General features: G+C 40.4%; 1 protein-coding gene across 1 annotated transcript in view; it reads left to right on the plus strand.

Moving 5' to 3' along the window:
• Window positions 1-15,677, plus strand: part of LOC150082921 (E3 ubiquitin-protein ligase AMFR-like) — a 271,559-nt gene that overhangs the window by 205,744 nt on the left and 50,138 nt on the right. The window contains exon 12 of the mRNA XM_090377682.1: window positions 10,871-10,927. Coding sequence (XP_090233808.1) covers window positions 10,871-10,927 — 57 coding nt within the window. The remainder of the gene's footprint in view (window positions 1-10,870; window positions 10,928-15,677) is intronic.

The following is a 15,677-nucleotide window of genomic DNA, read 5'->3' on the forward strand; positions in this document are numbered from 1 at the left end:
ATATTGATGCAAAATAACTGAGTTCATCTGCAACAGCAGCTGGTGTATTTAATACTATCCCCTTTCCTTTACGTAAAGGTCCGATCTGGTTTGTCCTTCTCTTCTTGGCATTTATATATATGAAGAATTCCTTATCCCCCCTCTTTGCTCTGTTTGCTAGTGATTTCTCATAACCTGCCTTTGCCTGTCGAACCTTTTCTGTGGCTCTATTACAGATCATCTTGTGGCTGTTATAGGCTTCAGTACTTTTTATTGCTCTGTAACCTTTCCATGCCACCTTTTTCTGCTCAAGTAATGTGGCAACTCCACTATTCATCCAACTTGGAACCCTCCTCGTGGAGTATTTTTTTTTTTTTTTTTAATGGTAAATACACATTCAAGGCATCTGTGATTAATGTTCAATTGTATTCATTCTCTGTGCGATATCTACCCAGTTAATAGAGGCCATGTAGTACCTTAAGGCATCGTAATTTCCTTTTCTGAAATTAAAACCCATTCCTTTGCCTTTTACTATTGCTACCTCTCTCATCATCATTCACCGTAGAACTCTGTGATCACTTCCTGCTACTGGTTCCTCTACTGTGAGCCCTGTTATGACATCTGATTCATGGGTGATGATGTTTAGGATATTCTTTTCTCTAGTACTTTCTCTGACATGTTGATACAAATAACAGTCATCTAGTTGATTTAAAAATTTTGTTCCCCATGTAGAGTTTCCTTCCCATTTACTCCAATCAATTAGAGGCAAATTGAAATCGCCCATGATAAGACATTGATGCTTACTTGCCCATTCCATTTGCATTTAGAGGCTTTCGTTATAATCTTCACAATTGCATGGTCTGTAGATTACTCCTACTCGCATTATACCTTTGTTTCCAACTATCTCACACCATACAGATTCTATCATTGCACTCAGGCTGCTTCTGATAAGAAGCATTATCCCACCACCCCTTCTATCTACCCTATCCTTCCTAAATACATTATACAAGCTGTACTGAAACTCGTCATCCCCTATTTCCGGGTGGCACCACGTAAGCCTTATTATGTCCATGTTACTTGTTTTAACCAGCAGTTCGAATTTGTTCATCTTATTGACGACACTTCTAACATTACTATATAAACAATTAAGATTTACTGTTCTTGTATATTTAACTACCCTAACACAACCTTTGAAGTTTTTCAGGCTCGCTTCCCTGGCATTAGCTACCAGCTCACTTGAAATGTTTCTGCCCCCAGAACATCTAGATAATATATCCAGTTGGGGTAACAGACAAGAACTCTTGCGGTATGTGCAAGAATTACTTTGACCAATATTATCAGATAAACGCGTGTCGGTATTACTCACATCCCCCCCCTAACTAGCAGTTTCCCTGAACCTTTAAGGTATCCTCAATGATACTGGCAAAAACTTTTGCACCACCTTTGTTTAAGTGTATCCTGTCTCTACAAAACAAATTCCTTCTATCTTTTCCTTCTTCCTACTAGTGTGGGCCATGCTAACAGAAATTTCCCCCCTAAAGCCTTGCAGAGTCCTTCAAGTCTTGAGTTAATCCACAAGGCTTTTAACATATAATCCCTCTTATCGTGTCTGGGCAGAATTGCAGACACATAGACATTGTGGCCTAGTTCATGGCATTTCCTCAGCATGGTCCTATATTTTTCCAACAAATCGTCAGATTGTGTATGTTTAATGTCATTAGTCCCCACATGAATAATAATATTCTCTTTACCCCCTTAAAATCTGACAATCTGTTGGTGACATCATTAATAGTTGCTCCCGGCAGACATACCCTGGTTCTACTCCACCTATCCTTATTACAAAAAATATTCCCCATTTCCCTGACAATGGAATCTCCTAATAAAACAGTGTCCTTTTTAACCAGAGCAGTTTGCACTTGGTTTTTCTGTTTTGAGGCCCGAATCCGGTGTGCATCACTTGGTAGATTGCTGGAGTCTTGAGTCCCTGACGAGCTCCCAGATGCATTATTCTCGAGGGTAAGCACCCGTTTTTTCAATGGCTCAAATTGTTCCATCAGTGCACCAAATTGTAATTTAAGATCGGTGCACTCCTTACATCGATCACAAAGAAAAGAATCCCCAGGTGAGCTATGATTAGTCACCAGGTCAACCTTGGAAAACATTCCACAGGTTCTGCAACGGATTAAATCACGACTCACCCGTAAATCGCCATCGGCTATTTCCGTGTGAATCACGATACCCTGTGACATGTTTAAGGCAGATCTTGTAACTACCATTATAAAATTAGCTAAATATACATGAAAATTAACTTAAAATTATATCTATAATATTATAAAAATCAAACTGTTACAGGAAAACCTATAACAAAATAATCCAACAATATCTAAATAAATCAAATATTTAAATCACTAATCAACAGTAATCCAATCCACTTAACTGAGGAGCCCTGACGAAGCGTGTCCGCTCACCTCGAATGCCAACACTCGAATGATTGCGGCCAAGTTTGTGTCACGGTTACTGAGTGAAGACCAAAAGCAGCATTGCATGGAAGTTAGCAGAGATCTTCAAGAACAGGTCAGGAGTGATCAAAACTTCCTTTCTACAGTCGTCAGAGGTGAAGAGTTGGGTGTATGGGTATGACTCGGAAACCAAGCCACAATCATCTGTGGAAGAGCCCATCTTCGCTCTGACGAAAGAAAGCCCGAAAAGTGAGGAGCAATGTGAAGTCCATACTGATCTGTTTTTTGGACATCGACGGGATTATCCATAAGGGGTTCATCCTTCCTGGCCAGACTGCCAACACAAAGTTCTACTGCGACATCCTGAGATGGTTAAGAAAGTCATCAGGAGGAAACGTCCAGAGAAGTGGCGCACAAAGAACTGGGTCCTTCATCATGACAATGTGCCAGCCCACACATCTCTGTATGGTGCAGTTTTTGGCATCCAACAACATGACAATCATCCCCCCCCCTATTCACCAGACTTAGCCCCATATGACTTCTTCCTCTTCCCAAAAATGAAAATCGAGCTGAAGGGTTGAAGGTTTGAAAGCATAGAGGATATCCAAACTGAATTGCAGGTGGTGCTGAGCACTATGATGGACTTTTAGGATGCATTTAAATCATGGGAAAAGTGCTGGGATTGGTGTTTATGCTCTCAAGGGGATTACTGTGGTGAATAAGACCCAGGTTGAGTCTAATTTATTTTATAAATGCATTTTGGTTTGTTATTTGGTTTTTAGGAGCATTAGCGACTAAGGCCGTATTGCTCTGGGGATATGTGGTGGTCATTCCCTGACCTTTCCGCATCCTCCATATTTGGTGGTTACAGGCTTGAACCCTTGTCTAATCAAGAAGTGTGCGCTACACACTGCTGCTCCTGCCCACCTGGCTACGGAGGCGCTATGCATTTTGGGAACTTTTGGGTAGCACCTCATATAATGTATTTAGGGAAGGCAGAAGGGGGTGGCATCATGCATCTTATCAAAAGTGGCCTGTGTGCAAAAAGAGCTTTTGCAGATTCAGAGACACTTGTAAGCATGGAATCTGTGTGGTGTAAGTTTGTTGGAAACAAAGGTATAAATTAACTCTATGGTTGTTATTTGCACCAGCATCTTAGAGAAAATACTGGGGATAAGATATTCTAAATCTGATCATTACTCACAAATCAGATGACCCAAAGTTCACAATATGGGAGCCCTTAACAGAAAGTGATCACACATCAGTTGGAAGATGAAGAAAGATTTAACAGTAGTTAAAGACTCTGTTTTACTTTCAGGAAAGGGTACTATGCTACGTTGCAACTAACAGCTGAGCAGATTGCAGAAGGAACGTGAGTACAAATCTTATATAACCAATATGATGTTGCTGATAAATTGAATAAGTACTTAGCATCAGTAATTAATGGTGAAAAATCCTTTGTGTTGAGAAGAGGCTGCCGAGTTAAGCTAGAAAGCATGAAATTAGTGATATTGAAATTTCAGAAGATTTATTGTTTGTTAGAAAAATTTTTAATCCTAAAGTAAGGCTCCTGGAGCTCCTGGCATATACCCAGTAATTTTGAGAGAGGCAACCATATAGTGCATTGGAACCATTGAAGTTAATTTTGAGGGTTTCTTTGGACTCAGAAGAGATTCACTTGGATTGGAGAAGTGCCAACATATCTCCAATACATGAAAGCATTTCTAAGAGTGAAGTTGTTAACTAGTCCAGTTAGTATGACTTCAGTGGTAGGAAAATCTGAGACAGTGATTAAGGGTGCAATCCAGGGACATTTAGATAGATATGGCATTCTGAAGGACACACAGCATGGTTTTGTTAAGGAAAAAATCATCCTAGATCATTTCTCTATGATCTAGGAAAAATCATGTTTAACTAATTTAGCAGGCTGTTTTGACACAGTTACTCATGAGCAATATGTAGGCCCCTCGACGTGGGCACCTGTACGTGGTGAGGGGACCTCCCAGTGACGCTGCTGGACTTCCAGACTAGCATCACTGGGATCCAATGCCCACAGCCCAGGTTCCAGGCTTACATCAATGGAATCCGGCGTGTTTGCCGTGCGCTGCGACCCGTGGAAATTCGGAAAGGGTGATCCTGGTGGTTGAGGGGCCCAGCTTCAATACACCACTTTGGCCCCTGCTTCTACAAGACGGGTGGTCCTGGAAGGCCCGGCTAGGATCAATCGGCTAGTAGGCTCGCCTGCGAGGGTCAACCGTGTCAGTGCCACGCCCCTACCCTCATGGTCCGAGGGACAGGAGGTTGGCGGCCGTGCGGGTATAGTGTCTGGGTAGCCCTGGCGTCCCACTCCCGAGCGCATTTATTGCATGCCGGGTAGTGGGCGTCCCTTTGGGCTCCGTGGTGGGTGGGGAGCCCGGGCACTGAACAATAAAATAAACTCTATGAATCCTGATAAACTTACTTCTTCAGGGGCCCCAACCCGGTCCCTATCTGAAAATACAGACACTGACAGCAATATTGCTTCAAAGAGGCAGCGGACTGAATTACCATCAGGTCCTATCCCGCGGTTCTTAATCATGCACTCCACCAATGAAAAACCGATTGGAAAAATGTCACCTTTCTTTATACAGAAAGGGTTAGATGGGTTAGTAGGTTCACCCAAATCAGTTAAGAGGCTCCGCTCTGGAGACCTCTTAATTGAAACTAAAAATGACAGGCAATCCGAACATCTAGTCAGAGTAACATCAATCGGAGGAATCCCTATAACGGTGACACCACACAGAACACTCAATTCATCGAGAGGTGTCATTTCGGAGTGGGACCTTCTCGACGTCACCGAGGAGGAAATCTGCTCCGAAAATAACCCCAGGGAGTCATTGCCGTCAAGAGAATCACTGCGCGAAGGGATGGAAAAATAGTTAAAACCAGGAGCGTTATCCTGACTTTTAACTCTCCTAAACCTCCTGACGAGATCAAAGCTGGATACATTAATTGTTCAGTGCGTCCATACGTTCCGAACCCTTTACGGTGTTTTAAATGCCAGAAGTATGGACACTCTCAAATGGCCTGCCGTGGAATCCTTGCATGCGCACGATGCGGTGCAAAGGACCACGAAACAACAGCATGTTCAGCCGCAAAACCCACCTGTATTAACTGTGAGGGCGAAATCCGGCCTACTCACGAGCATGCCAGAGGTGGAAAGAAGAAAAAGAAATTCAATGGCTGAAGGCAGAGCTAAATATATCATACCAGGAGGCAAGGAAATCGGTCAAACCCCTGAATATCAACAGACCTACCTACGCCCAGAAGGTAGCAGGGAGATGTTCAGTCGGAACTCAGACGGACATGACCATTCCTCCAAAGGAGTCTTTCACTCCCATCGCGCGGTATCTCTTAAGTTCGCAAAAACCTACACAGAAGGACCAATCAGCTGCCACTCCTATATCGGTACCTCCTAATGCTCCACAATTAACAAAGGTCATTACGAAAGAAAAGAATAAGAAAGGGGAAGTCCCCCCCTAGTTCCCAAGAAAAGATGGATGTCGAGCAAAAGGAGGTACCCGAAGAATCAGTCTTGGAACTCTTTGCGGAGGAAGAAATGGACACGGGACAGCGTCCATTCTTCCCCAAAAAAGATAAATCCAAGACTGATAAAAGTAAGCCCTCAGCACCTCGGAAGCCGCCTGATGGACCCACCAAGCCAAAATAATGGCTAAATTCCTACAATGGAATTGTCGTGGATTCCGGCAAAATATGGATGACATCAAGGCCCTCCTGCAAAAGCACGAGCCAGTTTGCTTTTGCTTGCAGGAGACATATCTAAAGGCAAATGATGATCCCACCATGCACAACATCACTTTTTTTCGAAAGGATAGAATTGCGGATGGCCCTGTACATGGGGGAGTGGCTATCCTTGTGGGTAACCAGACCCCAGTGCAGCCTTTGCTAATTACAACCAGCATAGAGGCTGTTGCAATTCGCCTTTCAGTGGGATTTCTATTAACTGTGTGCTCCATTTATTTGCCACCTGGGACTGACATCCCCCAGGCAGACCTTGATGATCTCCTTACGCAGCTGCCTCCCCCTTTCTTACTTCTCGGGGATTTTAACGGACATAACACCCTGTGGGGTAGTGCTAACATCAACGGAAGGGGACGTGTCATTGAGCGTATGCTGAATGACAATGACCTTTCCCTTCTAAATACTGGAACAAACACCTTCTTCCACATGCCTACCCGTACCTTTTCTGCCATTGATCTCTCTATCTGCTCCCTTTCTCTACTCCCTTCACTCACTTGGGAAGTGGAGGAGAATCCATACGGAAGCGATCACTTCCCTGTGATAACCTTGTTACACAGTGGGAGACCATGTCTTCCTTTTAGGTTACCACGGTGGAAGATTGATCAGGCTGACTGGACTGCCTTCCAACAACAGGCAAATTTCGATCTTAGCACAGTCAGTCAAGAGCCGATCAATGACGCAGTAAAGTAAATCACAGAAATCATCGTCCAAGCAGCTGCTAACGCTGTCCAAAAAACATCAGCCCGGTTTCCACCATTTCCCAAACCTTGGTGGAATTCACAATGCACAGCAGCAAAAAAGGCTCAAAACAAGGCGTGGGGGATATTTCGCCGATATCCTACCACGAACAACCTTATAGCCTTCAAACGTGCACGAGCCAAAGCACGCTACATCCATCGTCAGAGTCAAAAGGAATCATGGATCCGTTTTACATCATCTATTAACCAGTCTACCAACTCTAAGGTAGTCTGGGATTGGCTATTGCAGATCCAACTGCAATAGCCAATGCTCTTGGGGAAACATTCTCTAACATCTCTGCAACATCTTCGTATTCCCCAGAGTTCCTGGTCCTGAAATATAAAATCGAAAAACAGGCACTTAACTTTAAAACTAAGGGCATTTATCCCTACAACGGGGATTTCACTATTCTGGAATTGAAAAGAGCCCTCGCTCTTTCCAAAGCAAGTGCCGTTGGACCAGATGGCATCCGTTATGAAATGATTAAACATCTTTCACCAAAATCTATGGATTGTCTGCTCCTTCTGTATAACAGAATCTTTACTGAAGGGCAGTTTCTGGACTCCTGGCGAAAGGCAATTGTTCTTGCCTTTCCTAAGCCAGGAAAGGATCCAAAAGTCACTACCAATTATCGTCCTATTGCTCTGACTAGCTGTCTGTGCAAAATCCTGGAGAGAATGGTTAATTCTCGTTTAATTTGGTATCTCGAAACAAATGACCTTCTCTCCAACATCCAGTGCGGCTTCCGAAGGAACCGGTCCACTTTGGACCATCTTATTAGACTGGAAGCATCCATCCGGGATGCTTTCCTAAAACGCGAACACTTGGTGTCGGTGTTCTTTGACATTGGGAAAGCGTATGACACAACTTGGAGATTTGGCATTTTAAAAGATTTACATAGCCTAGGCCTAAGAGGGCATCTGCCCTTTTTTATTCAAAATTTTTTAGCCAATCGATCTTTCCAAGTTCATATGGGATCCTCACTCTCTCACTCCTTTAGCCAAGAGGAGGGAGTACCACAAGGATCAGTATTAAGTGTCACGCTTTTTGCCATCAAAATAAATTCCATCACAGAACAACTTCCTCCAACTGTAAACAGTGCCCTCTATGTTGATGACTTTAGCATTTTTTGCCAGTCGTGCAACATGAGGGTTATTGAAAGACAACTGCAGAAATCCATAGATAGTCTGAATTCCTGGGCACTCGCTAATGGCTTCAGGTTCTCGCCGGAGAAGACTGTTTGCGTACACTTTTGTCGCAAGCGTAATCTTCAAAATGCTATTCCAGTAGCAGCGGACACAAAATTCTTGGGACTCATATTCGATAAAAAAACTCACGTTTTTGGATCATATTCGTCAACTCCGCACAAAGTGCACAAGAGCCCTTAATATGCTCCGCTCGCTCTCCTCTTTATCTTGGGGTGCAGACCGATGCACCCTGCTACGGCTTTATCGTGCACTTGTGCGATCCAAAGTAGATTATGGGTCCCAAATATATAGTTCAGCCAGAGACAGTGCCCTTCGATGGCTGGACCCTGTCCATCATCAGGCTCTACGTATCGCTACTGGAGCATTTCGAACATCCCCTGTCCAGAGCTTATACGTCGAAGCAAACGAACCACCGTTATCGCTTCGTCGTAAGCAGTTGTCTCTAAAGTACGCCTTAAAACTGAAATCCGTGCCAGACCATCCTACGTGGCCATTCGTTTTTGAGCCACGATGGGAAAATTTGTACAACACCCGTAAGGCTGCCAACCGTCCTTTTAGTATTCGTCTCCAAGAGCTACTCAAAGAACTTGATATGAAGGTAGACAAGGTTGCCCAAACACCAAAGCAACCCTTTCCACCCTGGCATGCTCATTTCCCGGCATGTGACTTGTCCCTTAGAAATTGGGGAAAGTCGGACACTCCATCATCGGTCTACCTGCAGCTTTATTCAGCACACCGAGCTGAACATTCCGACTTCGCGCAAGTCTACACAGACGGTTCGAAGTCGGGATCATACGTGGGATCTGCTGCTGTCTTTACAGACAGCACTACATCGGAGCAGATTCCCTCTGAATGCAGTATCTTTACTGCAGAGCTGCATGCCATAGAGTTAGCCTTGGATCACATTAGTGAATGCCAACACCAACGGTTCATTTTATATACCGACGCTCTCAGTGTGTTACAGGCTTTAATATCTGTGAGGTATAATCCTCATCCAGTTCTGTCTAGCATTCAGCAGACGATTCACGTTCTCCATGAACGTGAATATGATATCCGCTTCTGCTGGATTCCCAGTCACATTGGGATTAGGGGAAATGATTTGGCTGACGTCGCAGCCAAATCAGCAATTCCCAATAATAACCGTTGCCTGTTAGTCCCCTATACAGACTACAGGCAAATAATACATCAAAACATACACTCCCAATGGCAGGACTCGTGGAATAGACAGACTGCGAATAAATTATATCGTATAAAGCCTGTAATTGAACCGTGGCAGTCTAGTCTGCACAGGATTCGTAAGGAGGAAGATGTTCTAGCTCGTCTCCGCATAGGACACAGTCATCTTACACATTCTTTTCTGCTGAGGGCAGATGACTGTCCTATGTGCAAGCAATGCGACACCTTTTTATCTATTCATCACATTTTAACCATATGTCCACGTTTTAGACACGAACGTGATTTATACTTTACCGTTTTTAGTCATCTGGCTGAGCCTTATACACTCAGTCAGATATTATCTGACAATGACCATGTGTCTGCTGTTTTTAGCTTTTTAAAATCAATAAACATTTTTACTGCTATATAAAATTTACATTTTATTGTTTTTTTCTATTGATTTATCTTTTATACTTTTGTTATTGTTTATTTTGACATGGTGACCTAACTAGTTAGGTCACTGAAAGTTTAAATTTTTATTAATGACATGGTCTTGGCGCATTATAGCCTTAGTAGCTAATGTGCCAATAAAACCAAAACAAACAAACAAACAAACAAAAGCAATATGTAGGGAACAAAATATAGTTCATTTGGATTTTAGGAAATCATTTGACTCAGTCCCTCATGAGAGGTTACTGTATAATCTGGAACAAATTCAAATCACAGGCAAGAATATAAGATGGATCACAGGGTGGCTGCAGGGTAGGAGGCAGAGGGTTGTGATTAATTGATATTCTTTAGACTGGTGTAAAATCAGAAATGGGGTACCACAATATCAGTTCTTAGACCAGTGTTTCTGATTTTCATAAATGATATTGATGAGATGATAGAGGTCATGATGGCAAAATTTTCATGTGATGTAAAGATGGGACACTAGTCAGTTGAAATTGTAGCCCATTGATGAGACTCTAGTAGAATTGAAATCTGGGTAGTGGCATACACTTTAAATAAAAACAATATACTTCTCAATCAGAGCAGTTACTTTCATTTAGAGCAAAGCAACTCATGGCAAGCACTTTGCCATGAGTTGCATTGTGGAGGCACTCTTCACAATATGAGACTGATGCACTAAATAGCAAACTCAATTTGTTCATAGCTATGTACAGAAACAGGTTATGTCCAACATGTATGTTGACTTTAAACAAATATTATTAATTACTTGTATATTTATTAAATTGATAACAAAAAGTAGCTCTTCAAAAGTAACTACTTTAATATGCACTTTGGACAGTGCTTAAACAGAATTCTTTTCTGCACATCTGTGTAAATAAACTACTCTTTGTATTCTGTATATTGTTTGTAATATTCTGCCTTAATTAAGGAAATGTATAATATATTCTGTTTTTCGGTAAATAAAGTAAAAGACTTTCTCTCTAAAGATTTAACTATAGCAAATATTAGTCAACGTAAGAAGCGTATTATGGAGTGACATTTTTTTATGTTCCAACACTTCTGACCTTTTCTTTTCAGTCTGCCATGTTTCAAGGTACCAGAAGTATGTCTACTGCTTCAGATTCTTCTAGTCAGGTATGTTCTGTTTAATGCATTCCCTTTTCAAAATTAATTAACAGATCCATTTATTTTACAATAAAATGATGCAATCTATAGTATAGTACAGTAGTTCCTTGACAGCCCTCAGATAAGATTTTATGTATAGACATTTAAAATCAATTTTCAAAATATTCGACTACTTTTTTAAAAAGGACAAGAACAGTTAGTTGGCTGAAAATTATTTGGTTTATTATTATAATTCTTCTAATTTATATTATTCTAAATTTAAGAATATTGCACAAAACTGAGATATTGAGGATAATATAATGTATATAACACAATTATAATACTTATATAAACTATATCTAGCTTATTTGGCAGCAGTACTATGCTATGCTATTTTAAGTAATGTTATGTACTATTTGATACAGTTTCATTATGATATTGTGTTTATATTGCTATGCTTAAATTGTTATTAGAAAAACTTTCAAGCATGAATGCAAGTAAGGCTTCTGGATTTGATGGCATATACCCAATAATTTTGAGGGAGGCTGCCAGGGAGTGCATTGAAGTTAATAAGGAGGGCATCTTTGAACTCAGCAGAGATTCCGTCAGATTGGAGAAGTGCCAACCAAGACAAAAGGGCAATTATAAGAGCGAAGTCGGTAACTACAGACCAATTAGTCTGACCTCAGTAGTAGGAGAAATCTTAGAGGCAATCCAGGGACATTTAATAGGTATCATTCTGAATAACATACAACATGGTTTTGTTAAGGGAAAATCATGTTCAACTAACTTAGTAGGCTATTTTAAAACAGTTATTCATAAGCTAGGAACAATTGTGGTATAGTTTTTCATTTTGTCATAGCATTTGACATCTCTCTATGAAATGTTACTGTATAAGCTGGAATATGTTACGATTATTGAAAAAATTGTAAGATGGATTGCTGGGTGGCTGAAGGGCAGATGGCAGAGAGTTGTGATTAATGGATATTCTTCAGATTGGTGTCAACTCAGAAGCGTAGTACCCCAAGGATCAGTTCCTGGACCACTGTTGTTTCTGATTTTCATAAGTGACATTGATGAAGGGATAGAAGGCATGATGCTAAAATTTTCAGATGTAAAGATTTGTAGAGTAGTTGATGATCAGTATCAAGCAACACTCCTTCAGGATGACTTGAACAGACTGCAAGATTGGTCACAAAAGTGGCAGCTATGTTTTATTGCAGCAAAATGCAAGGTCTTACACTTCAGGAATAGTAACCCCAAAAAATAAATTATACATTTAGTGGGGTTGAATTAAAAATGGTAGAAGAAAGTGATCTGTGAGTTATAATATGGGAGATATGAAGTTTTATGAGCAGTGTAAACAGGCATTCAGGAAAGCCCCACGGCATCATATCAATGATTTATCGAACATTATCCTGTAGAGGTACAGAAGTTATAGTCCCACTGTATAAGGCAGTTGTAAGACAATTAGGAATACTGTGTACAAGTATGGAGACCTCATCTGAAAAAAAGCCATTGTGCTTCTTGAAAGGGTCCAAAGATGGGCAACACACATGATGAGATCGGCAAAAGGGCAGCTATACAAGGAAAAACTCCATTTATGTGGGCTTGCAGACCTTGGCAACCAGGCACCTCAAAGGTAACTGATTTGAGATTTATAAGGCTCTGAGAGGAGTTAGTAAAACAAATTTATTGTTATAAAGAATTCCACAACTAGGTGGCTTAAGTTCAAATTACAGGGGAAGAGGTTTAGACTAAATTGTAGTTTTCTTTAGCCAGCGAGTCGTTGATTGTTGGAACAGGTTGCCTTTGCAGGTAATTGAGGCTGACAGTTTGAACAAATTGAGAAGTTAACTGTATAGTTAGCTTGTGAGGAGGAATGTAAATAATTTGTATTTTCTTATCTACTTAGGAGTTGGTGTTTTTTTTTTTTTTTTTTGTGGCCAGTACAGCAAAAGCCTGTGGCTTCCTTGCACTATATGGCTATTACTAAGTATTTATAATTTATGGACTTTGTAAAACACATCTAATATAACTGTACTCCTACAATTAACCAACTTTATCAGCTAAACGTAAGTAACAAGTGCACTGTTAATTTTAAACAAAAATATAAAAGTCCAATAATTTTTAATTAATGAAAATAAACTTAGCAGCTCTCAAAAAAATAATCTGTTCCAGGCTATAAGAGGTAGATTACTGTAACCCATAATGAGACACTTTTTACTGTCCCAATCAATGACATAACTTTTCTTATTATACTCTTTAGAATCGTTCAGTGTGTAATATATTCCCACAGCCATCTTCCATTTAAGTCATCTCACACTAGACTGATCATCTGCATTACCTTTATCTGACTTGGGAAACATTCTCATCACTTTTAGACAGTTTTTTATTAGAACCCCCCCTTCCACCTCTCCATCCCTCCCTATCTCCCCTAAGCACACAATTCAGCAAAATGATATTTTTCATCTCAGAGTGAGACCATGTCTTAGTAAGCCCAACCATATCAGTATTAGTTGATGTGATGAAAAGCTCAGCTCAAATTCATTTAATTTATTTACAATACTCCTGACATTACTGTTTCGACAAATTAAATTTTGTACTTTATTGCTTTTTGACAAGGCCTTGAATGGGTTGAGCATGCTGAATTCTGATGGGATCCTTCCACTTGTTCAGATTACGAACCTAAGGGGGCATAAATTCAAATTAAGAAAAGACAGATGTAGAATAGATTGTGCAGAAATTTGCCTTTAGCCAGCGGGTGATTAATTGCTGGAACAAACTTCCATCTGTCGTTGTGGAAGTTGATAGGTTGAATAAATTTAAGGAGGAACTGGACAGGCATTTGGAGGGAATGGTGTGATATTTTTTTTTTTTTTTTGACTGATGCTCATACACATGCTTTCTTGCATCACATGCCACTACTACTATAACCATGATACCCCTTGTATGGTTACTAAGAATGTGTTTCTACATGGAGATTGCTGATGGATTTTGCACCTGTTAGTTTTCCTCAGAGAGGGTGCAAGCATAATTTTGTTTCAAGCTACTAACCTGTGTTTCCTGCTGACTTTCCTACCACCCCCTAATTAGCAGTTTCCATGAACTCTTAATATTTGTTCAATAGCATTAGCAAAGACCCTTGCACCTCTTCTATTTAAGTGTATGTCATCTTTACAAATTAATTCAGTCTTCCAACTAAGACTGGCCATGCTGAGAAAAACTAGCCCCTCATAAGCCCTGCAGAGTCTCCCAAGCCTAGAATTAATCCACAAAGCTTTCATCATAAAATCCTTATGTCTGGGCAGAATTGTAGATGTAAATACATTTTGTCTTTCATAACCAGTTTCAGTTCGTTTAAGCTTTAGGTCATTAGTCTCCCACATGTATTATCATGACAATTAGTACCATAATGATCCAATAAATTGTTGCATCATCAAATTTGATCTATCAGGTTGATCCATTTGTGGGATTGCACTCAAGAGAACATCACCTGACAGCATTAGACACTGACATTTCTGAAAATCTCAAACTGAATTTGCTGCATGGCATTATTCACTTCCTAACTCTAGGCGCCTCCGTAGCCAGGTGAAGGAGCAGCAGTGCGTAGCACACGCTTCTTGATTAGACCGGGGTTCGAGCCCATCACCACCAAATATGAAGGATGCGGAAAGGTCAGGGAATGACCACCGCATATCCCGGAGCAATATGGCCTTAGTTGCTAATGCTCCTAAAAGCCAAATAACAAACAAACAAACAAACCTCCTGACTTAATAACATTGTCAGTTAGGAAGAGAGTAATGGTATGTTATTTTGAATGTAGCTAATTTAATTCTTGTATCTGACACAAAGAAATGAATCCGTTAGCTAACAAAAATATATGCAACAATGAGTGCAAGCAAAAGGACTTCAATTTGCAGCAGAATCATCAGTGGCAAATCTCCCATCCATTATTACATTTGCTTACCATGTTATGCTTAACTTTTCTAGAAGAATCCATGTTTGAAACTATTTTAAGAGAAAGTACTATTAAATTACAGTATTTTTAATAATGAATTGTGATTATACTGTTTAGTGCACTAAGTAAAGTTCTACAAGGGAGGGAATTCTTATGACTTAAGTAGGTCCTGTCAAAATTATTGATAATAGACTGTGTGAATAATTAAGCCATAACTCATAAAATACTGACGAAATACTAAAATTAGCCAATGACCAGGGTACTCAATTATTCACTACAATTGTGTAATTAAGAAGTTCCTGCTAAAATTACCTATAAATAGAATAACTGCTACCTTGCAGTTTTTAGTTTTGAAGTTCTGAAATTTTTTGAGAAAAAAATTCTGCAAATTTATGCATGAAATTTTAAATTGGCCATCAGTGCATGAAAGATGTGAAACTCATGAAAGGAAATGCTAGATATGTGCTGTAATCTAAAACCTTTAAATTGTAAAATTTAAAACAGTAAAAAAAATAAGCAATCAATAACAAAGAACATGGCACGCATCAATTGCAACTGACACGATACGCACAAGTGAGATACGGAGTAACAAGTTTACAGGCCGACCGGGCTAGCCGAGTGGGTAAAGTACCTGCCCGGCAACCCAAAGGTCGCGGGTTCGATTCCCGCCTCGGGCTTGGATCAAAGTACTGCAAAAACCTTGGGAGGTGCAATATGGCCACAGAAGCCGATGCGCCAACAACTACCAAATCAAAAAAAAAAAAAAAAAAAAACAAGTTTACAAAACTTAAAAGGTAGAAATTAAGCAGATTCTGAAAA

The sequence above is a fragment of the Mastigoproctus giganteus genome, chromosome 7 (genome assembly GCF_048544385.1).
Source record: "Mastigoproctus giganteus isolate SK-2022 chromosome 7, ASM4854438v1, whole genome shotgun sequence".
NCBI lineage: Eukaryota > Metazoa > Arthropoda > Arachnida > Uropygi > Thelyphonidae > Mastigoproctus > Mastigoproctus giganteus.